The 21,629-nt window shown below is 46.2% G+C and overlaps 2 protein-coding genes across 5 annotated transcripts in view; one reads left to right on the plus strand and one right to left on the minus strand.

Annotated features, from left to right (window-relative positions):
- Positions 1–21,629, plus strand: part of CDKAL1 (CDKAL1 threonylcarbamoyladenosine tRNA methylthiotransferase) — a 60,046-nt gene that overhangs the window by 9,263 nt on the left and 29,154 nt on the right. For all 4 annotated transcript variants that reach the window (XM_085893925.1, XM_085893929.1, XM_085893927.1 and 1 more), the window contains 4 exons: positions 2,853–2,949; positions 5,101–5,149; positions 11,234–11,354; positions 19,193–19,296. In XM_085893925.1, coding sequence (XP_085750051.1) covers positions 2,853–2,949; positions 5,101–5,149; positions 11,234–11,354; positions 19,193–19,296 — 371 coding nt within the window. The remainder of the gene's footprint in view (positions 1–2,852; positions 2,950–5,100; positions 5,150–11,233; positions 11,355–19,192; positions 19,297–21,629) is intronic.
- LOC147019433 (uncharacterized) lies at positions 15,469–17,848 on the minus strand. Its single transcript, XM_085893930.1, has 2 exons — positions 17,510–17,848; positions 15,469–17,384 (listed from the first exon to the last, which is right to left on the minus strand). The coding sequence occupies exon 2, from the start codon at positions 16,790–16,792 to the stop codon at positions 15,734–15,736; it is 1,059 nt and encodes a 352-aa protein (XP_085750056.1). The 5' UTR covers positions 16,793–17,384; positions 17,510–17,848; the 3' UTR covers positions 15,469–15,733.

A 21,629-nucleotide genomic window follows, 5' to 3' on the forward strand; every position in this document is an offset into this window, starting at 1 on the left:
AGTCTACAATCCACCAAGGATTGCTCAATCAAAAGCTGAACCTGGCAGTGTTCACGCGGGAAGGCAGGAAAACAGGAAAACACTTCTTACATTTAACAGGGGGTTTATTTACCAAATAAATATGGGGAATGAGGAAGGACAGAAAGATCAACAAACTGTACAGATCTGGCAGTTATTAAAAAAAAAAGCAAGAAAAGGAGCTGATACTACTCCAGGCATCCACCTTTTGGGTGGTATGAGGAATAGCTCTGTGAAGTATCGAGTCTAAGTTTTCAACGTGTTTATTTTTTTTTTTTTTTGAAATACCGCATACACAAGCCAAGCTATTAAGATGGTTGCCATGGCAACATATTTCATCCATTCTCCGCCGTGATATTATCAGGTTGAGATAATGTCATGAGGAATTATGAAAGTTAAATGTTCAACGGTTTTTGAAATATCACATACACAAAAGTACATGGACAGATAATCAGTCAGACAGAGCTCATTTCAATGTCCCCTATCTCCAACCTTGTCGGAGGGGCTGGGGACAAGAAGGAGAAGAAGGAGCATGCAACCTTGTACACAGGATAAGGCCGAACCTACGAGTGGTGCTGAAATACCAGATTCGCACACGATGAACAAAGAGGCAGATGAGACCTTGCAGTAGGCATGATCCAGTGGTGTGCGGGTTGCCTGCACACTGATGTGGCTCTGGACGGTGAATGTCAGGAGTGATGCGGTGGAGGCGAGGGAATGTGATGAAGATGGCGGCCAAACAGACGAAAGGAGAGCGATGTTACTCTCTTCGAGGACCGGCTCCAAAACTTCCGCACGCAGGTGCGGTTATGGCCCTCGTGAATTCTGTCACCGCCCTCCTGCACGGCGAGTCCCTGTTGATGGCCACCCGCTGCTTGTGGGTGGGGTCATCTTCCGGGCCTTTCCGTCCTGTGGAATAAAAACATTCCACCTTCCTCCAAGTCTCCACAGCAGACCTCGCCACCACGGCTTACGTGGGCTGCTGGCGAAACAGTTTGTAATGGTCATTCCTCGGAAAGCACAATGCGCTTTCCAGTGTGCTTTTGGTGTTAAATGCCACAAATTCTCACCCGACCTCATCAGAAAACAGGAGATTTTACACACCGTTCTTCCCATTCTGCTTTCTGATGGACGTCCACTACCTCCTCCGTGTACATTTAACAAGACGACTTACTCTAAAAAAAAAAAAAAGAATTCCTTGTTACAAGAATAAATCTAACTTACGTGATCACACAATCCATACTATTCTTTACACGATCTACCTATGGTCTCCCCTCCCCACCCCTTTCCACGTAACAAAATAATTTGCTGTGAAAACCCATAACCTTTAAAGTTTAAAGGATGCTATGTCATAAAAGTTAAAGAAGAGTCAGATTTTCCATAGAATGATTATTCCTGATAATCCTGCAAACGTTCACTTTGTATCTTTTCATATAGATAAAAAATATCGATTTTTATTGTTTTGGTACACAAAGTCGAGGCTCATAGAAGGTTAAAGGTAACACCCAGACAGTAGGGGAGGATCGAATGCAACAAGTGCGAGAATTGATTTGCGATACTTGCCCCCTTCGGATGTGATATTTTCCAAGTCCAAAAAGGGCATAACTCTGTGAAAAATTGACGAAACTCCCTGAAACTTGAACTTGTTCTGTAACTTATTATAATAAAGTCATGTGCCGAGTTTGGGTTGAATATTTTGAAGGGTATGGGAAACGAGTCTGAAAAACCACAGGTGAGACGAATGGATGGAAAGCAAACCTACAATCCCCTCCAGTGAAACTGGTAGGGGGCTAATAAGGGGAGGATTGTACGGGGGAGAAGAGAGAATGGGGAAGGAAATGGCAACATGCAAATCTTATCGGGAGGGGGAAAAGGATTAATGAGGATAGACCGGATAATGGGTCTGGATAGAGGATGACCGGAGGAGATGACGTACGACCGACCTGAAACCGCCTTGGAGGGAAAAGTGGGATTGAACAGGCTGAGTAAGGAAGTTCCACAAGTGGGATTAATGAGGTACAAAAGAGTGGAGGTGTATAAAAGCTAACTATAAACAAAATAAATTCAATTTAAAGTTATCATGTAATTGTTCACTTGAAGGTTTTTTGTTTTTTTTCTTTTTCTTTACAGAAGTCAAGGCTCATGGAAAGGTTAAAGGACAGATTGTAATAGGTGAACGGGTTGATAGGGAGGGATGCAGGCAGTCAAAATGCACAGATGCATGAGATTATGAAGGTGGTGGGGTTGAGTTTCAGAACAATTTATCAGAAGGTATGGGGGATGTTTTGAGGTGGTAACGAGCAGCAGTCTTGAAGGAATGGATGCAAGAGGATGAGATAAGACATGAAAAGAGTCTTTTACTCATTCAAGAGAAAAGTGGGATGAAAGAATGGTGGTGAGTATTAAGCTTGGACCTGGGGAGGGTGATGAGGTGTGCTATTTCTGGAGAAAGTGACTTGGGGAGGAGGTGGGTGTGAGCAGAGAGGGCAAGTCGAGGGAGATTATAGGAGAGGCCAAAGAAACTGCAAGACCTCAAACCTTCCTTTGATGAGTGAGAAACAGACCATGGGACTTGGTGTCCTGCTGAGATACATATCCCTGCTTCATTGCTCTTCAAAGTGCCACCGATTTAAAATGAGATGCATTTCATTGTTCTTACCTTAATTCCTTGCAAGAAAGTAATAACTTCATCATTGTTACTTTATTTATTATTATTTATTTTTGACAGAAGCTGAGGAAGGGCTGGGTGGAGATCGGGGGTGCTCAAGAGAGGAAGAAACTAATGATGAGTTGGTGAGACCAAGTTAATTTGTTTTTGTGCTGTGTCTTTGCAGACATGCACTGGCAAGAAACAAAAAAGTTGTGGTTGCGGGTTGCGTACCCCAGGCTCAGCCGCAACTCGGCTACATCAAGGGTCTCAGTGTCATTGGGGTATGGCCTATTGGAGTTGTGGGTTCGCATTTTGGAATGATGCTTGTTGAGCTACATTTTAACAAATTGTCAAATGTTTCACTTTTCACTTGTATTGCGTGTGTTTCACTTGTATGAATTCCAAAAGTGCTGGACAGACCAAGTTGATAAACATGGGAAGGTTTTAGGCAGTAAGAAAAACATTTGTAGTTCAGGGAGTGGAGAGGATCGCAATTCTCTCTCTGTAACTATGGATGGTGGATGTGCTCTGCCCCGAAGGAAAGAGACCGTCCACGAGACGAGGCAGGTAGAGGGAATATCAGGGATTGGAAAGACAGGAGGGCCCCGCGGCTTGTGAAGCGACCTCATTTGGTGTTGACAAGACTGCTCGGAGTCCGTAGGACTGGGATTCCGATCTATGTCCGGGGTGGGGGAAGTTCCTATCCTAACTTCTTCCCCACTAGGTACCACCCTCGGCTCGCCTCCAAGTACATGTTCCACACCTTCCACCATTCTCTGGACGTCTGCCATTTTCTGTCCACTTTTCCGGAACATGCTAAATTTTGCAACAGCTAAACCATGCTTTGTGCGCTTAAATGTTCCATTTTTATTTATCCTTGGGGAAAATGATGGGATGAATCCCACACTCCCGATACCAGTTGTGTGGAGTTTGGATCCCAATGCTGGCTCCAACTGCTTTGTTGAAAGACAATCCGTTAACACGGTCCGACCGAGCCGGGAGTACAAGAACCCCACCAATGACCAAAACATGTTGAAGTACGACATTCATTTAATTATAGGATTCCCAAAGGTGCACGCAAACAAAGCTGAACCTGGCAGCAAAACTCATGCAAAAGAAAAAAGGCGGGAAGACGCTTCTCATCATTAAAACGGGGTTCTTAAAAGAGAACATGGGGATAAGGGTAGACAAGACGCTATGAATAATACAGGACGAACCAAGTGATCAACAGACACAACTAGGAACGAGGGACTTGCAAACACATGTACAGGGAGGGAAATGATGTCAAACCCCCGAATGACGCCGATTACTGGATTCGCACAACTAAGGGGAACAAGCGAAGACTTTAGCAGGCACGAAGCTGGTGGCGTGGTTCCTTCAACTGTTCGTAATGGTGGTTTTCTTAAAACGCATAGCGCTTTCTTGATGCTTTTGGTGTTGTCCTCGACCTGACCTCGCCTACAAACAGGAGGTTTTGCACGATACCATCATGCACTATCTGCTTTATAAGGAAGCTCACTGCCTCCTCGTTGCATGCCCTAACAAAACCCTAACCCTAACAAAACCCTAACAAAGCACGACGTATTCCTTCACAAATAGCTAACAAAGGAGGAAATCTAACTCATTGGATCACGTGGACGAAACGATTTTTATTACAATCTACCTAGGGATGCTCCTTCCACCCTCCCCTCCCCCCTCTTCCACATAACAATATTGTAATATTTGTGGAATATAAATGTCAGGTGCTGAATTGTTTAGATAGGTACCCATGAGGAAGGCTGTTTTCATGGTGCAAGATTCCTTTAGTGGTGGTTTGCTTCTTCTTCTTTCATATGCAGCACAAGGCTGTGGGGTAGCATCATTGACTGAGGGTGTAGCTGTAAATGCTGATGCAGTGCCCTCTGTAGGTTGGGACAGGAATTTGTCATTTGTCCAGGGTGCTGGCGATAGGATAGCTCACCTACTCTTCACAAAGGGCACCGTTTGATCTTACGACCACCAATTAATGTCGACAGATGCAATGCCGAGGTTAACGTCCATCCGAGAGACGGCACACACATTGATGAATCGAGCTGTCTGTGAAACACCTGGATGACGTTTATCGCTGGGTCAGGATTCAAACCCAGGCTAGACAGCTTGGAGGTGAATGTGCGTACCTCTGGGCCATTCTGTGGGCTCGTGGTTTGCAGAAAATATTCATTGTTGATTTTTTTTTTTAACCATAATTTTACTTCAGGAGTAGTAACTGGACCAAAAAAAATGGCGACATCAATCTCGGATACGTTAATTTGGGTGGATATTGAAGGCTCTAAGTGATGCTTACAATGTCAGGCATGCTGTTTTCTGGAGGAAATAGCTTCTTACAGATATTGCTTATAATCTTCCTGTCGATTCCTCATCATGCGTTTTAATTTGTTTGAAATTTTGTTCAGGTGCAGCAAATCGATCGTGTTGTGGAGGTCGTGGAAGAAACCCTGAAAGGTGAAAATTGTGAACCATTCATTTTGAGGAAACATCTTATCAACTCGGGAATTCATTGAGAGGATGTAACATTTCATAATGAGCGATATATTGCTCTATTCTACCGACAGATGCATTAATAGACACGGTTACATCATGCCATGCTGTGCTATGTCCTGGATGCATATGTGTCCTCGGTGGCGTCTCCATATGAGCTCGGCAAAACCCTAAATCAGCGATCACTCAGTAGTTCAATTTACTTAATTTACAGAGGATTCAGAAAGTATTCACACCCCTTGATTGTTTTCACATTTTGTTGTGTTGCAGCCTGAATTTAAAATGCATTAAAATCTATTAAAAAAAATTGTCATTGATCTACACAAAATACCTCATAATGACAAAATGAAAACATGTTTTTTGAAATTTCCGCCTCGGTGGCGTCATAGGTAGAGCCTCCACCTCGGTGGCGTTATAGTTAGAGCGTTTGCCTCGGTGGCGTTATAGTTAGAGCGTCCGCCTTGGTGGCGTTATAGTTAGAGTGTCTGCCTCGGTGGCATTATAGTTAGAGCGTCTGCCTCGGTGGCGTTATAGTTAGAGCGTCCGCCTTGGTGGCGTTATAGTTAGTGTCTGCCTCGGTGGCGTTATAGTTAGAGTGTCTGCCTCGGTGGCGTTATAGTTAGAGTGTCTGCCTCGGTGGCGTTATAGTTAGAGCGTCTGCCTCGGTGGCGTTATAGTTAGAGCGTCTGCCTCGGTGGCGTTATAGTTAGAGCGTCTGCCTCGGTGGCGTTATAGTTAGAGCGTCTGCCTCGGTGGCGTTATAGTTAGAGCGTCTGCCTCGGTGGCGTTATAGTTAGAGTGTCTGCCTCGGTGGCGTTATAGTTAGAGCGTCTGCCTCGGTGGCGTTATAGTTAGAGTGTCTGCCTCGGTGGCGTTATAGTTAGAGCGTCTGCCTCGGTGGCGTTATAGTTAGAGCGTCTGCCTCGGTGGCATCATAGTTAGAGCGTCCGCCTTGGTGGCGTCATAGTTAGAGCCTCCACCTCGGTGGCGTCATAGTTAGAGCCTCCACCTCGGTGGCGTTATAGTTAGAGCGTCTGCCTCGGTGGCGTTATAGTTAGAGCCTCCACCTCGGTGGCGTCATAGTTAGAGCGTCCACCTCGGTGGCGTTATAGTTAGAGCCTCCACCTCGGTGGCGTCATAGTTAGAGCGTCTGCCTCAGTCGCATCATAGTTAGAGCCTCCACCTCTGCAGCATCATAGTTAGATCCTCCGCCTCAGTGGCGTCATAGTTATAGCGTCCGCCTCGGTGGCATCAAAGTTAGAGCATCCGCCTTGGTGGATTCATAGTTAGAGCATTCGCCTCGGTGGCGTCATAGTTAAAACGTCGTGCTGCTTCCTTGCTTGATGCTCAGCATTGAAACAGATAGAGGATGGGCAAACAACCATTAGATGGTAACAATAGCGCAGGTTCTGATGGGGCTAATGGCCTCCCTCCTGCATCAAAATTTCTTGTAAGGGAACATTACATGGTCTAGGCTTGTGGAAGAGCAATTTCACACAAGTCAGGACACAACATAACAAAAAGGCACAGCAGGAGAAAGGGGAAACACCAACATCAGGGCGGAGGGAGAAAGTAGACGGAGACAGACAAACAAGGGATGCAGGTAATGATGAGGGGTAAGGGAGAACGCAAAGGATGGACAATATGGATACATAAGTGAAATTGTGTTTGACCAGTTTGTGATTTTGTGAAGGTCTGAGGAGTAGAGGGGGAAGATGTTTCTGTCTGTCTAAAGGATGAGAAATGTCCCTGCAGAGTGTGGAGTCGTGAATTGTAAATTATAATAATAATAAAACAACAACAATAATAATAAAATAATTATAAAAGAAATGTGAAAACATGAAGCACGAATGTCGAGGCAGGTCACACTTTATGACCCCACGAATACGTGGGGTCTGCAAATAGTGAATCTGCAAAATGCGGGGTCCAACAGTATTCGTCAGGTAGACATGCACTTTCTGAACATTTAAGTCTTTTTATTTTTAAGGTATCACGAATACTTTCAGAGTTACAGTTGAACACGTTTTGTTGATCAGTGATACTTTTATGTGGTTTTGGTGGCCATTTTGTTTTTCAATTTTGACGGTCAAAAACCAATATTTCAGCTTTATATCCTTCCCCCCACCCCCCCTATAATCTGCACACCTGTATCAAGTTAGAAAGACTGGATACCAACCTTGTTAAACTTTTTCAGAAATTTGCCAAAGTTGAGAGTTCAGACCCATGGTCATTGCAGATTGTTTGCTTGATGCTTTCTGCTCCCTGTTCATTACCGGCATGAGAAAATTCCGCGAATTCGCGGAATTTCGCGAATTTATTCACCCAGGAACGTTCCTGAGTTAAGCGCAAATCCGTTGAGAAAAAATAGGGGGCATGGGGGGGGGGGGGTTAAGTCAATTGTTGGGAGTGATTTCACGCTGCCGACGATCTTTATAAAAAAAAGTATTCCAAGGTCCCTCATACAGATTCCCGGCACTCTGCACTGACGTCATTGCCAGATTCATTAACATAACATTCGGACCACCTCGCCGCATTACTCCTGAAACTGTCACAGCAGCATTAATCGAGCCAGCCTAGAGGCGTGGTGTTCCGAGTGTGCGAGGCCAAGGTCGCTTCTAAAACATGGCCACATTCAGTAGCCGCAGGCTGTCCCGGGATTGTGATGCTTGTTTGGCTGCACTAATTGACGAGACTTGCAAGAATTCCTGGAAGTGGGAATGGCTGGAGCGTATGCCATGCGGTACGGTGGCTTGTGGGGCTTTCATTCAAAAGATAGCCCAGCCAGGAAAGGCTGTATGCACATGGTGCTCAAAGGAGATTGTTTATGGAGGACGTGGGTACAAGTCATTGGAATCCCATGCGGAGAGCAAGAAGCATCGTGATATTCAGAGGAATCCGGGCATCCAATTACAGTCTTCCTGGTAAATATAGCCTTGGGCTTTATACATGTACAGTTATCAGTATACATGTACACAGTAGACATCTATACTCTCAATGTAGTGTAGTGTGGTGTGGTGCACTTTCACTACAGTAATAAATTATGTGAATTGGCAAGCAAGCCACAACTCAGAATTGGGTCAATCTTGTTTACCAACCAATAGTACCTGGCAATGACTAATAGTCTGAGGCTTAGTGTAATCACTGTACTGGTCACTGTATTCACTTTCTGAAGCACGTATTATAAATGGTGATTGGCTTTTCTTTTTTTACTCTGCATTGGCTTTGGGATTTGCTTTTTCTCCAGGTGTTTCCTCACCTTCTGCTACCTCTTGCACTGCTGCTTCTACTGCCCCCATCCCCTGTACACCGATGCATGCTGTACCAATAGGTGACAGGGTATCCAATGCTCAAGCAATGGTCCTTGCCTTCCTCGCACAGCATTCCCTACCATTCAGCCTTCACCCTGAACTGATAAGCCTGGCCAAAGCACTCAACCTGGATGCAAAGGCCCTTGGTCAGCTCACAATGGACAGGACATCTGCTTCCTACAAGCTTAGGTTTGGACAAGGACATACCGTACATCACCAGTTGATATCAGCACTGCAGAGGGAATACTTCTCTCTGAACATTGATGAGTCAACAAGCACAAACCATCAGAGGGTCTTATGTGTCCTGGCAAAGTTACAACAGCCCACTGCATAAGCAGGTCATAGTGCAGCATCTCAAGTCCCTTGTTGTGATCAAAGTGGACAGTGCCTCATTGCACCAGAAACTGGTTGACTTGTTGAAGAAGTATTAGCTACCTTGGAAGAACTGCATATCCATCCTCATGGACTCCTGCTCAGTCATGCGGGGATCCAAGTCAGGAGTCGAAGTTCGCATCAGGGAAAACAATGCCCCACACATGTTGGACATAGATGGGGACTCCTGTCACCATGCTCACAATGCGTCCAAGAAGCTGAGCGACCTATTCGACAACTTCGCAGAGCGCATGCTCTCTGACATCTACAATGACTTCAAGTGGTCACCTGACTTAAAGCAGTTCTTGCAGGAAATCTGTGGGCTGATTGGTGTCAGGTATACCATGCCAGAGCGGTATGTCAGTCACAGGTGGCTCTCTGTGTATGATGTCAGTGTTGACACTCTGCGGCTGTGGGATTCCTTTGTTGTCTTTTACTTTGGCTTCCTCTCTCAAGATGATCGCACACACTACTTGTCACGGGTTGTGGAGGTCTACCATCACAGGCACGTAGACACAAAAGCCAAGGAGAGAATACGCCAGATCCATGATGTTCTGAAGAAGAAGAATATGACCAAAGATGGCAAGGCACGAAAGGAGCGTATACTGCAGCCAGTCTTCCACAAGAAGAAATTGATGAGATTGATATTGATGTTCTATACATCAGTGTTCCCGCTACTGAAGAAGTACGTCCTCCTGTTTGAGATGAAGGCCCCACTGATCCACAAGCTCAATGACCAGCAGGTGGACCTTGTCCGAGAGTTCATGGCCTGCTTTGTCAAACCTGAGAAGCTGCCATCCTCAGGCAAGAGACTTCAGACCCTCGACCTGGATGAGAAAGCGAACCTGCTACAAGTGAAGAAGATGTTTCTTGGAGTTGGTGTGTCTGAGATTGTCAACACTGCCCATAGTGGAGATGGAGAAGTGCATGACTTCTTGCAGAGTGTGGAGAAGGCCTATGTGACATGTGGAAAGTACCTCGAGAAGAAAATGCCCCTGTATAATGCTGTCCTCAGAAGTGCCTCAGCAATTGATCCACTCAGCAGAGGGCACACTGTCAACCAGGAGCAGCTCCTGAAGTTGCCACACCTGGTGACAAATGTCCTTGCACCAGAGGAATGTGATGCCTTTGAACTGGAGGTTCGGAGTTTCCAGATCGACTCTAGCCTGCCACCAGCTCAGGAAGATGTCTGCTCGCATCGACGACTGGTGGACCAAGGTCTTTGAAGGTGGAAAGTACCCCCTTCTCTCAAGAATGGTGAAGGCTCTGCTGTCCTGCTTCCATGGGCCACAAGTTGAGAGTGCCTTCAATCTCATGGGAGATGTCTTGGATGTCAGATCACACCGACTAAACATGGAGACCTACAGCGCAGTGATGGGTGTCAAGTACAATCTTCGATCATCAGGGAAAACTGCAGTGGAGTACTACAGGAGGACTGACAAACTGCACAGTCCCATATACCTAGACATGTGCAAGAACATGAGGGGAGCCTACAAAACCTACAAGGCAGAACTGGCAGACAGGAGGGACAAAGAAGAAGAAAGAAGGCGAGAAGTGGGTGCACCTGCTCTCAGTAAGTTGACCAAGCGCAAGACCAAAGAACTGACTGAGAAGGCTGCAAAGAAGGCAAGACTTTCCCACTAACGTGCAAGCAAGAAAAAGCACAACCTGAACCAAAAGCCAAACACGTGAACAATGTTCAGTGGTTAGGCGCCTGTCGACATTATCGACTCAAGAACTCAACAACTAGTGGATGCAACAGTGTTACCAATTGTGAACTTATTATGCAAACTTTTCGTGCAACTTGTTATCAATTATTGTCAACTTATTATGCAAACTTATTATTCAACTTGGTATCAATTATTGTCAACTTTGTTTCATTTGCTATAAAGACAATGAAAGAATATTATCCTACAGATTGATTCATGATTTGTACAATGAATTTTGACAACAATTTACATTACAACATTGATTAATAAGATGCAAGATTAATCATTTGCAAGATGAATTTCATGTCTTCAATGATTGTCTTCAGTGCTTTTACCCTGTTAACAAGGTCAACAATATACACAATCCTCTTAAAAGGGACCAGGAAATGCAGTAGAATGCATGTGAGAACACCTGGAACCTTTAGCGTTCGGGGGCCTAGGTGGCCCCCGAACCCCGGCCTAAGATTTTTTTCGCCTCGGCCCATCGTTTTTTTTCAGCTAATTTTTTTTTTTAGACTTACTCTCATGCTTGTAGTTAACCTGATGACTGTGATGATGACAAGACAAACTCCTTTTTCACCAAGTGTATATTTTGCCCTGTTTTTCATTTCAAAAATCATCCTGTCGATGCACACAGAGATCAAACTTTCCTTTCCCAGGGCACATGGTGAGATTGCTTGGAAAGAAGAAAGTGAATGGTCAAAGAGTCGGAGGTGCTCGCCTCGATCTGCCAAAGATCCGCCGTAACCCACTGATCGAGATAATCTCAATCAATACAGGGTACGCCTCAATCTCCCAATAACAAAAAATCTCAACAATACCTTCTTTTTTTTTTGAAGTTTTATTTTCTCATTTTAAAAATGACATTTTTGTGTTGAAATTAAAATTATGTGATCAAAACCCGTTTCATTACCGCCAGGACCGAAGGTGGATGGAGTTTATGTTTTCACCCACTTGTTTGTTTGTTTGTTTGTTTTTTTGCCAAGTATGTTGGTCTGTTGCGTCTGTCTGTCTGTCTGCCACAATTCTTGGCCACAGTTTTCAAGCAATCGTTTTGAATTTTTTTTGTGGATGGAGGTGAACAGCCAAGGACAGCAAGGCTTAATTTTGGTGAAGATCCGAATCCAGATCCGGATCTGAGAATTTTTTTTGTGATTCTTCGTCATTGAGAGATCGGGCCAAACATGATGTATCGCACAATATCTCTAAAGATTATGGATGGATTCAGACGAAACTTGGTGGACAGGTTGGATGTCTGACAAGGACTAATTGCTTCGATTTTGGTGAAGATCCGAATCTGGATCCGGATCCGGATACGAGAATTATTTCATTTTTAATGTGATTCTTCACCATTGAGAGATGGGGCTAAAAACTTCGTACAGTGCTTATAGAAAGTCTCCACCCTTTTCTAAATTTCCATGTGAGACTCTGACAAGGGATCTGAGATGGTGATTTAATTCCTTTGGTACTTTCACAAAATCCTTGGCTTTCGCTGGTCGGACTTTGTGTCCAACGAGCGGTTGCTGAGAGAGACTCAAATGAGATTTGTTACCTGCATAGTCCGTGAACGTCAGCTGTGGATGTATGGACGTGTGGCTCATTTTCCTGATGCTGATCCTGTTCACCAGATTCTCTCAGCGAGGGAGCCTCGTGAGTGGAGGAGGCCAATGGGCCGACCACGTGCCTTGTGGTTGCAGCAGGTTGATCAGAATCTCAAGGATGTGGGGATGGGCCAGGCATTTGCCTGGGGGATGGCCAGACAAGAGGTACCTGGAGTACTGGCGGAAAGTGGACGCAGCGACGCGCTGCTCCGGTGCGTGTTCCCATACCTGACCTGAACTGACCGTCAACCCATTTGAGCCAATGAGTGTAAACTTGCGATACTTCAAACTCAGAGAGAACTTTACATGCACTCTTTGTGATGGTTCGTCATGCCCAGGTAATGTAAATGACTGACAAAGGGAACTGTTTCCACGAAAGATTGCAATGATACAAATCCTACCACCAACACAGGCTGCTTTGATTGAACATAGGAATCAAAGTATTTATCAGTATCTGGCCGAGGTGTTTGGAAGCTGAGCAGAACTTGCCTAGTCCAGAGAGATTTGGTTGGATTTAAAAGGACAGTCCAATGGCAATCACTTTGGACCACACCACCAGATGCCTCAAAAAGTTGCCGGCAACTGATCAAGTGTAGTTGCAACACCGAACCTATATGTACCAGAAGACGTGTTTTTCGAAGTACATGACTCAAGTGCACAGCATTGTGCCAGTGTAGAGGCTTCCTTTGCAATGACTGAAATGTTGAGAAGCTTTGACAGTAAAAGTGCTGTTTCAGATTTACAGGAAACATTACAAACTGCAAGGGGTAAACAAGAAGGGAATACAGTGTACTTACTGTACAGCACATGCACAGTCGAGCTCAAATGTGTGTTTACGCACGTCTGGGGTGGTGGTTGTTTCTGGGACACAGTTTGAAAGTTTTTTATTTGTGATACCGACTGAAATGAAAACGAGAGATGAACCTTCAGAGTGTAGGCTTTATTCCATTTGATTGGAGCCGCTTCTACGGGGTCGCCAGGGAATACAGACGCAGCATGGAGTACATAAGCAGTAATGTATACACGTGCAACTAATCACCGCAAAATAAATCAGTATAAGCACGGAGTCCGATATACTCTCAATTCTCACCATTCAACGAGCACCAAGTGAACCGCCGACATAAAACGACAATGCCCCTGGGACAATCACCCCCGACCGTGCCGAACCTCAGCTTTATCTCTTCTGTGCTCGAGCCGGGCAACATGTGATCACACGTCACGACCTTCAATTCACCACATTCTCCCCGTCTTTAAAATGTAACTAGAGGCCCAACTAACGCACCATGATTACTTCAGCACTATAGCAGTATACATTTCAAGCAACGTGAACTATTTAAACTACAGAAGCATACATGCCAAGCAGTGAGGATTATTTTGAGTTGTAGGAGCATGGTAATGAGCATCGATATATTATGTAACGAGCATATAGGAGCATGAGCATCGAGGATGCCGATAATCCCCTTTACAGATTGAGTTGGCGAGGGGGTATTATTTGTCGACCTCTCCGGGAGTTGATGGCGGTTTCACTTGAGGAAGGCTTCCGATCCTTTTGGTGAGCCTCGATTCGTGCCGGAGATGACTCCCCGATCGCTCTCGGGTGGAACGCGGCAGCTCCGTCGTCACCCTTCTCGGGTGGAGTCCCTTTGGGGGGGGACACCTGGGGAGGGGATGTCAGAAGGAGGTGTGCCAAATGGTGGTGTACCTGCGGGAGGAGTACCTGAGGGAGCCAAATGGCGAACCGACACAGTGGTCTCCCTGCCATCCGGGAGCCTGACATGAGCATACTCTGGATTAGTATCGATGAGTTCGACCTCTTCCACCATGGGTTCATACTTGCTTTGTCGTACCGGGCGTTTCATGAACACTGTTCCGGGATGGGTTAGCCAGTTGGGCACCGATTGGCCGTCAACATAACGCCGCTGGTGAGTAAACATTCGTTCGTGAGGAGTTGCATTGGTGGACGTGCAGAGCAAAGAGCGTATGGAATTCAGAGCGTCGAGAAGGGTAACCTCCCACCGCTCGGGCCCCAGTCCTCTCGATTTCAGCGCCAGAGTTACGGCTTTCCAAATAACTCCATTATATCGTTCCACCTGCCCCCGTACCCTGTGGGTTGTAACCCGTCGTTCGACTAGTTGCTATGCCGTGCTCTAATAGGAATTGTTTTAGCCCGGCCGACATGAAACACGGCCCTCTGTCTGAATGTATGTACGAAGGTTTCCCAAACATAGCGTAGAGGTCAGACAGACATTTCACGACAGTGCCCAAGGTCATATCCGAGCACGGAAATGCGAAAGGGAACCTTGAATATTCATCAACAACAGTGAATATGTATCTGTTGTCTGTCTCGGTCGGCAGGGGCCCTTTGAAGTCAATGTTTAGTCTCTCGAAGGGAGAAGTGGCCTTGATCAATCTGCCAGAAGCCGCGCCATAGAATCTGGGTTTTAGTTCAGCACAAACAGGGCATGAAGCATTCATTTGTTTAATATCTTCAATAGAATAGGGAAGGTTCTGTCTGCGCACGAAATGTGCCATTCTGGTTACCCCCGGGTGGCACAGAGACACATGGAGGTCTTGCAAAGCCCGACTGATTGTCGCCGAACAGTAGACCCGGGAGAAGGTGTCTGCAGCAGGGTTTTCCCTCCCGGGCCAGTAGACTATGTCGTAACTATAGCAAGCTAGGTCTATCCGCCATCTCATAATTTTTTCATTCTTAATTTTCCCGTTATTTTTCCCATCAAACATGAATGCCACGGATCGTTGGTCCGTAACGAGCGTGAAGTGGTTTCCCAGTAAATAATGTCTCCATTTACGCAGCGCTTCGACGATGGCGTACGCCTCCTTCTCTATTGCCGAGTGTCTCTGCTCGCTTCCAGAGAGAGTTCTCGAGAAGAACGCGACCGGCCGCCCAGACTGATTAAGCGTAGCAGCTATCGCGTGATCAGAAGCATCTGTTTCCACCACGAAGGGCACCGAGCTATCGATCGATAATACCACGGAATTACTGATATCATCTTTGAGGTTGTGGAAAGCTGTTACAACAGCGGCATCTGGTGGGAAGTTTTTGCAATGCACTAGGGGATGTATTTTCTCGGAGTATTGCGAAATCCATCTTGCATAGTAAGCGAACATGCCGATCACCCGGCGCATTGTCTGCAGGTCCTGAGGTGGGGGTAGCTCACGAAGTGGGCGCAATCGTTCAGGATCAGGCTTAATCGTGCCGTCGGCTATTGTGTAGCCGAGAAGGTCAATTGACCTTGCCGAGAATACGCATTTCTCGTAGTTGAGAATCAGATTATATTTTCTACCAATGCTCAAGAATCTGTCCAGATTCATGTCATGTTCCCCCTGATCCCTACCGCACACTGTGACATTGTCCACGTAAACAAAAGTGTCTTTGAGGTTTTCATCTGAGATGATGTCGTCCATAACCCGTTGGAAGCAAGCTACTCCATTCGTGACACCGAATGGAATCCTCCTGAATTGGTAGAGGTGCCTACCTGCCTGGAATGCGGTGTAAGGTTTGTCTTCCTCTCGGATGGGAATTTGATGATAGGCGCTTCACAAATCGATGGTGCTGAATATCTTATAATTGGCCACGCGTTCGACCATCTCGTCTATGCGCGGCAAAGGGTAGGCGTCGAGTTGGGTGAATCGATTGACCGTTTGGGAATAATCGGCAACCATTCGTTTCTTATGATTCTGGTTGGCGGTGACCAACACCTGTGCGCGCCATGGCGAATCGCTCGGTTCTATAATTCCTTCTTCCAGTAATCGCTTGGTTTCTGAGGTGATGAAATTCATGTCAGCAGTGGTATATCGCCGCGATTTGATCGCTATCGGTTTGCAGACCGGCGACAGGTTAGCGAACAGCTGGGGGGACGTTACCTCTGCGGTGGTCAAAGCATTTAAAATTGGACGAGGTTTGCTTCCTCCAAAGGGTATTTCGACGCTCGTGTGCTGCTTGAGGACATTATGACCCAGAATTACGTCTGCGCATAAATCACGAAGCACCAGTACCCTTACATCCCGATGCGTGTACCCTTTTATGTCCAATTCAACATTGCAGTACCCTCGTACGCGGGACTGTAGTGATGTGGCGGCCATGCATACCGTATTGTCTGTCGGGTGGATCTTCCATTTCCTGCCCTTCACTAGCGAGCTGTTGACGAAACTTTCAGAGCTACCGGTATCAATCAGTGCCTCAGCCATATGTCCGTTAATTCGTACGTTGATGATAGCCTTGGATAGATTCCCCGGGGAGGCTGCAGTTAGTTTCTTTTGCGAGTAGAGAGCCGCAGAAGTGGGTTTATTTCTCCTTAGAGTAGATTTACATACCCTGGCATAGTGCCCTTTCTTGTCACAATTCATGCATGTGGCATCTCTGGCGGGGCATTTGTGGCGGAGGTGTCTTTTGTACCCACAAAAGAAGCATTTACCAACCGGAGCAGTTGCTGAGGAGTTTGACGAGGTCTGGGTATCCGGCTCCTCGGGTTTTTCTCCATCCCCTGTGTCTGGCTGTGTCTGTGTCTGTGGGGTTCCTTGAGTTTCCACCGTAGCAGCGTTCATTAGCAGCATCGGTGTCCCAAATGACTCAGATTGCTGCTGAGCCGTATCCATCGCTCGAGCCTGATCGACTACCTTTTCAAGAGTGGGTTGCGCTTTCTCTAGTAAGCGTTGCCGTATGTGGGCTGATCTAAGTCCTTGGATAAATGCCTCCCGGGTCGCTTCATTTCGGTGTTCCTCGGTGTTTATGGCCCGGAAGCTGCCGTCTTTTCCCAGCTGTTTCAGAGCTTGCAGGAACTGATCGATGGTCTCCCCGGCTGCTTGCTTGCGTGTGTTGAGAAGATGTCATATGTATACCTCGTTCTTGCGCTTCACGTAGAGCGCCTGCAGCACGTCGATCGCTGCTTCGTAGGTGTCACACTCCGAGAAGAGCCTGTATACGCTGGGCGAGACATGATTCACAAGGGCGGCCAATTTGTCAGCTCCCTCTTCGATGATGGTCAGATAGTGTGAGAAGGAACGGAACCAATGCGACCATTTCATTTCTGAGTCAGTCGCGTTTGGGTCTGCGTCGAACCTCTCTGGTTTGTAGATCTTGTCCATCGTTGGTTGAGAGAGCCGAGAAAACCAAATGGAATAAATTGAAATGAAAACGAGAGATGAACCTTCAGAGTGTAGGCTTTATTCCATTTGATTGGAGCCGCTTCTACGGGCACGCCAGGGAATACAGACGCAGCATAGAGTACATAAGCAGTAAGGTATACACGCGCAACTAATTACCGCAAAATAAATCAGTATAAGCACGGAGTCTGATATACTCTCAATTCTCACCATTCAACGAGCACCAAGTGAACCGCCGACATAAAACGACAATGCCCCTGGGACAATCACCCCCGACCGTGCCGAACCTCAGCTTTATCTCTTCTGTGCTCGAGCCGTGCAACATGTGATCACACGTCACGACCTTCAATTCACCACACCGACATTGCGATATAAAAGCGAAACACGTTTGCGATAATCGAATATTTCGTAATCTATCTATAATTCCAGCTGTGTGTGTGTGTGTGTGTGTGTGTGTGTGTGTGTGTGTGTGTGTGTGTGTGTGTGTGTGTGTGTGTGTGTGTGTGTGTGTGTGTGTGTGTGTGTGTGTGAGACCGCTGTTTCTCGACAACCACTGGTCCGATCTAATTGGAACTTGCCACGTATATTGCTGGGGACCTGAGGATGTGCCTTTTCAAGGTTTGATATTAATCAGACAAGTGGTTCCCAAGTTATGGCCATTTATTTACCAAACCAATGACAGGACACGTTGCTGCGGCAATTTATTTACCAAACCAATGACAGGATACGTTGCTGCGGCAATTTATTTACCAAACCAATGACAGGACATGTTGCTGCGTTGGCATGGCCGATGGGGAATGGGCGCCTTAGTTACCGTGGCGTAGGAGTGGCAATGGTCAATGGCAGCGAATGTCATGGCAAGCAAAGACAGGGAGGTAAACTTGATTTTAATTTGGATTTTAATTAACTCTGTGTGTGTAAGTATCACAGCAGTTGTTACTTCAATGCAAGCGATAATTTGTGGAATGCATGTGAACATTCCGTACGGGCACGCACCACTTCCGGATAGTGATGACAATGTATTCTAATAATTTCTCGATTTCTTATGCACATTTATAGATAAACACAATGCCCCAATGCAGTCGTCATTTACAAGAGCGAAGGAATGGCCTGTGTGGTTGTTTGAAAGTTTTTTTTGGGGGGGGGGGGGTTGCACGTATGGCCACGCACGTACAGGCACGCGAGAGCGAAGGAACGGCCTGTGTGGTTATTGTTTCTGGCACGCGGTTTGAAAGTTTTTTTTAAATTTTTTGCACGTACGGCCACGCACGTACGGGCACGTACTAGTAAACACTAAATTGTGATAAATTCAATGAAACTGTGATATACGATGGTGTGATCAGCGAGGACACATGGTAGCCGGAGTCTAGGTTCGAGAAAATTGGCGCATGCTCAGAACAACACACCATTTTCGACTTTCATGTTGAGCTGGGCCAGAAAGTCAGACGGCAAACAAAGAATTTGCTATCACGTTACCCAGCAAATATAAATTCAACAAGGCCTGGCTTTGTCATCAGAACTACGCCAAATGGATTGAACATGCACTGACCCAAAAGGTTACTGTTTTCCTCTTTACAGGCCTTTTGTATACAGCCCACCACATTGTCATGTTTACATTTACCTCATCTGGTATTCAACTGAAGCAGAATAGTGGTTGACTTTAAATCCTTCATAATTTGCATAATGTTGCTGATGTGGTTGGGGGAGGGTGAGTAAAATATGCCTGTGTGTGTCATGGAAAAGTCATGGAATTTCAGATACCCAAAAAGGTACAAACTCTGGGTTAAAACAATGGATAATTGTCTCAGACGTTCTGACTTGTGTAAAACAACCTCCATTATTCATTTTCATTGCTAATTTGAGAGATTTGATGATGATGTGTGAGGTGTGCAGGTGTTTAAATGCCTGCACATACTGCAAGACAAAACATGCTCGTGGTCAGCTTGCCAGCTATCCTCCAGATCAACTAATTGAGAGAATGCAACAATCTTTTCAGGGTGAGTATACTTGCCATTGCAACAGTCTGGCTGCAAGTCTCCCATGTTTCTTTCTCGCATCCAAAATTACACTTATGGAAGAGGGAGAAAAGAGAGAGTAAAACGGCAACGTACTGACAGTGGGCTAGTACAGTTAGACACAAGCAAGGGAAAATGTAACAGGTTTCATACCCAAGTTTCGTACGAATCCATCCACAACTTTTTGAGATATCGTGCTATATATCATTGTTGGCTCGATCTCTCAATGGTAAAGAATCACTTTTAAAATTCTAGCAGTCGGATCCGGATCCGGATCTTCACCAAAATCTAATCAGTTTGTCCTTGTCACATACCCAACCTGATTTCATCCGGCCACATCCACATCCACAAAATTTAATCCGGCTCCTTGCACATCCTTTCAAGATATCCTGTACACAAACAAGCAAACAGACAGAGAGGGGTGAAAACGTAACCTCCTTCCACTTTCGGTGGCAGAGGTAATTAAGCAAATGTTCACACAAAAAAGATTACCATTCAATGATATTTGGAAATTTCTTAAAATATTGCTTCTGTTAGGTCTCTATTATTGAACGGACTTGTAACACGCCTGCCTTCCCTGCACATGTACAGACAGTAATTGACACCACAGTGGTTTACAATCATTGAACAATCAGAAGCACATTCCGATCAACATTACTTAGCTTCAGGAGTGAGCCACTTGTCTTCCATTGGCTTTGTAGTGAAAGAAAAATAATGTTGCAGGCCAGGGGACGGTGGCGAGAACGACCACGTGGTGGGGGAGGTTGCGTTGTCTCCCACCAAACTACCCAGAATTGTAGGCCGTCGCTCGGATAACTCCGTGAGCCGGCAGGTCGTTTAACTGACCGTGGAACGCCAATATCTCGACTGCGTGGCATAGGGTTATTTTGTCTAGATCCAATGTACCTAAGTAACCACGCGGTCTCGGCTACCGGGGATCCACACCCTCAGAACGCCTGGCCGAACCGGATTTACTCTACCGGCAGCGGTAAAATCACACCTACCGACTACCACTCTGCCACCCTCCTTTCCGGCTCGGATGCAGTCGAGCGGGCCTGCCCAGGACGTCCCGGCTACAATTGTCCGATTACCGGGGATAAAACCCCACCTAAACTCAGATCCGAACCATGCTGGACCAATTCAAGAAAGGACGGAAACGAACTGGGGACATTTCTACAATTGTTTATTTACAATAAAAAGACACAGGGAAGACTTAACGCGGATATGCAAGTAATATTTACAATGATCAATAACAAACACTTAAACAGTTTCTTCTTATAAGACGGGCCCACATGCAAACACACACACACACACACAAATGAAAATAAACCCAGAATTCTTTATTGGACCCTCGCAGCCGAGGAGAGAGACGAGCTGGGGGTCAGAGTCCAGCTGAGTACCTGACCGTCGGAGGAAGGGGGTGCTCCATGGTGCGGCCCCTGACCATGGTTGTTGGTTTGATCCGCAGTCGCACATGTGAGACTCGTGGTTCGTGGCGGAGCTCGGGTGGTGAATAGCGGGGTCCACGGAGGGGGGTCAGGGTCGCTCTTTCCTTTCCTTGTAGAGGGCCAGCAGGGACACGTTCGCCGCCTTCACGACCTTCTGCTCAACCCTTCGCCTCAAAAGAACTGCACGCTCAACAACAAGCCTCAGAGCCCCATCCAAAACCTTGTCAGAAACCCGTGGAGAACTTCTTCAAGACCCTTCTTCCTCACTCGACTCTCAACCACCACAACCCTGTCAAAAACCTCAGAACAACCTTCGTAACAACCCCTGCCTCAGAGTCCTCGGGAATTTTTGGACCTCCCTCAACAGGGTGGGGCTCGCTTGAACAGACGTCACTCCCCGCCCAGATTGGACAGACTCCTATGGGTTCACCCTTTCTGGGCGGGATTTCAGCCCCTGCCTGGAAACCCCACCCACTCTTCCACGTGTGTTCATACTTGTCGAGGAACAATATCAATGTTGCAAAGGTCGTCGTGAAAGAGTTACGACGTTTGTGGAAGCTGAGAAACTGGAACCGCGAGATCCCGCCTCGGCATGTCAGGGTGCGAGAAGGCAGCCGGTTGGCAGTGGATTGTGACGGGGGATGGGATGGTTGTTAGATGGCTTGTTTTATGTAATAACTTAACTAAAAGAAATCGCAACGCACGCTTTTGATTCTCCCACTCGACAAAAGGAAGGGGATACTTAACGACATAACTGACTTTTGGGACATCTGTATGTTGAATGCATATAGTTTCAAGATCCGTAACAATAATATTAAACCTTTTAGCATCTGGAAGAAGTGTTGCACAAGCAAGCTTATCAGCCAT

This window comes from Eptatretus burgeri, chromosome 9, assembly GCF_056783735.1.
Source record: "Eptatretus burgeri isolate ZD-2024b chromosome 9, Ebu_testis_v1, whole genome shotgun sequence".
Classification (NCBI taxonomy): domain Eukaryota; kingdom Metazoa; phylum Chordata; class Myxini; order Myxiniformes; family Myxinidae; genus Eptatretus; species Eptatretus burgeri.

Excerpts from the sequence above, each read along its gene's own strand:
- LOC147019433 (XM_085893930.1), bottom strand. The coding sequence starts at position 16,792 with ATGGATACGGCTCAGCAGCAATCTGAGTCATTTGGGACACCGATGCTG.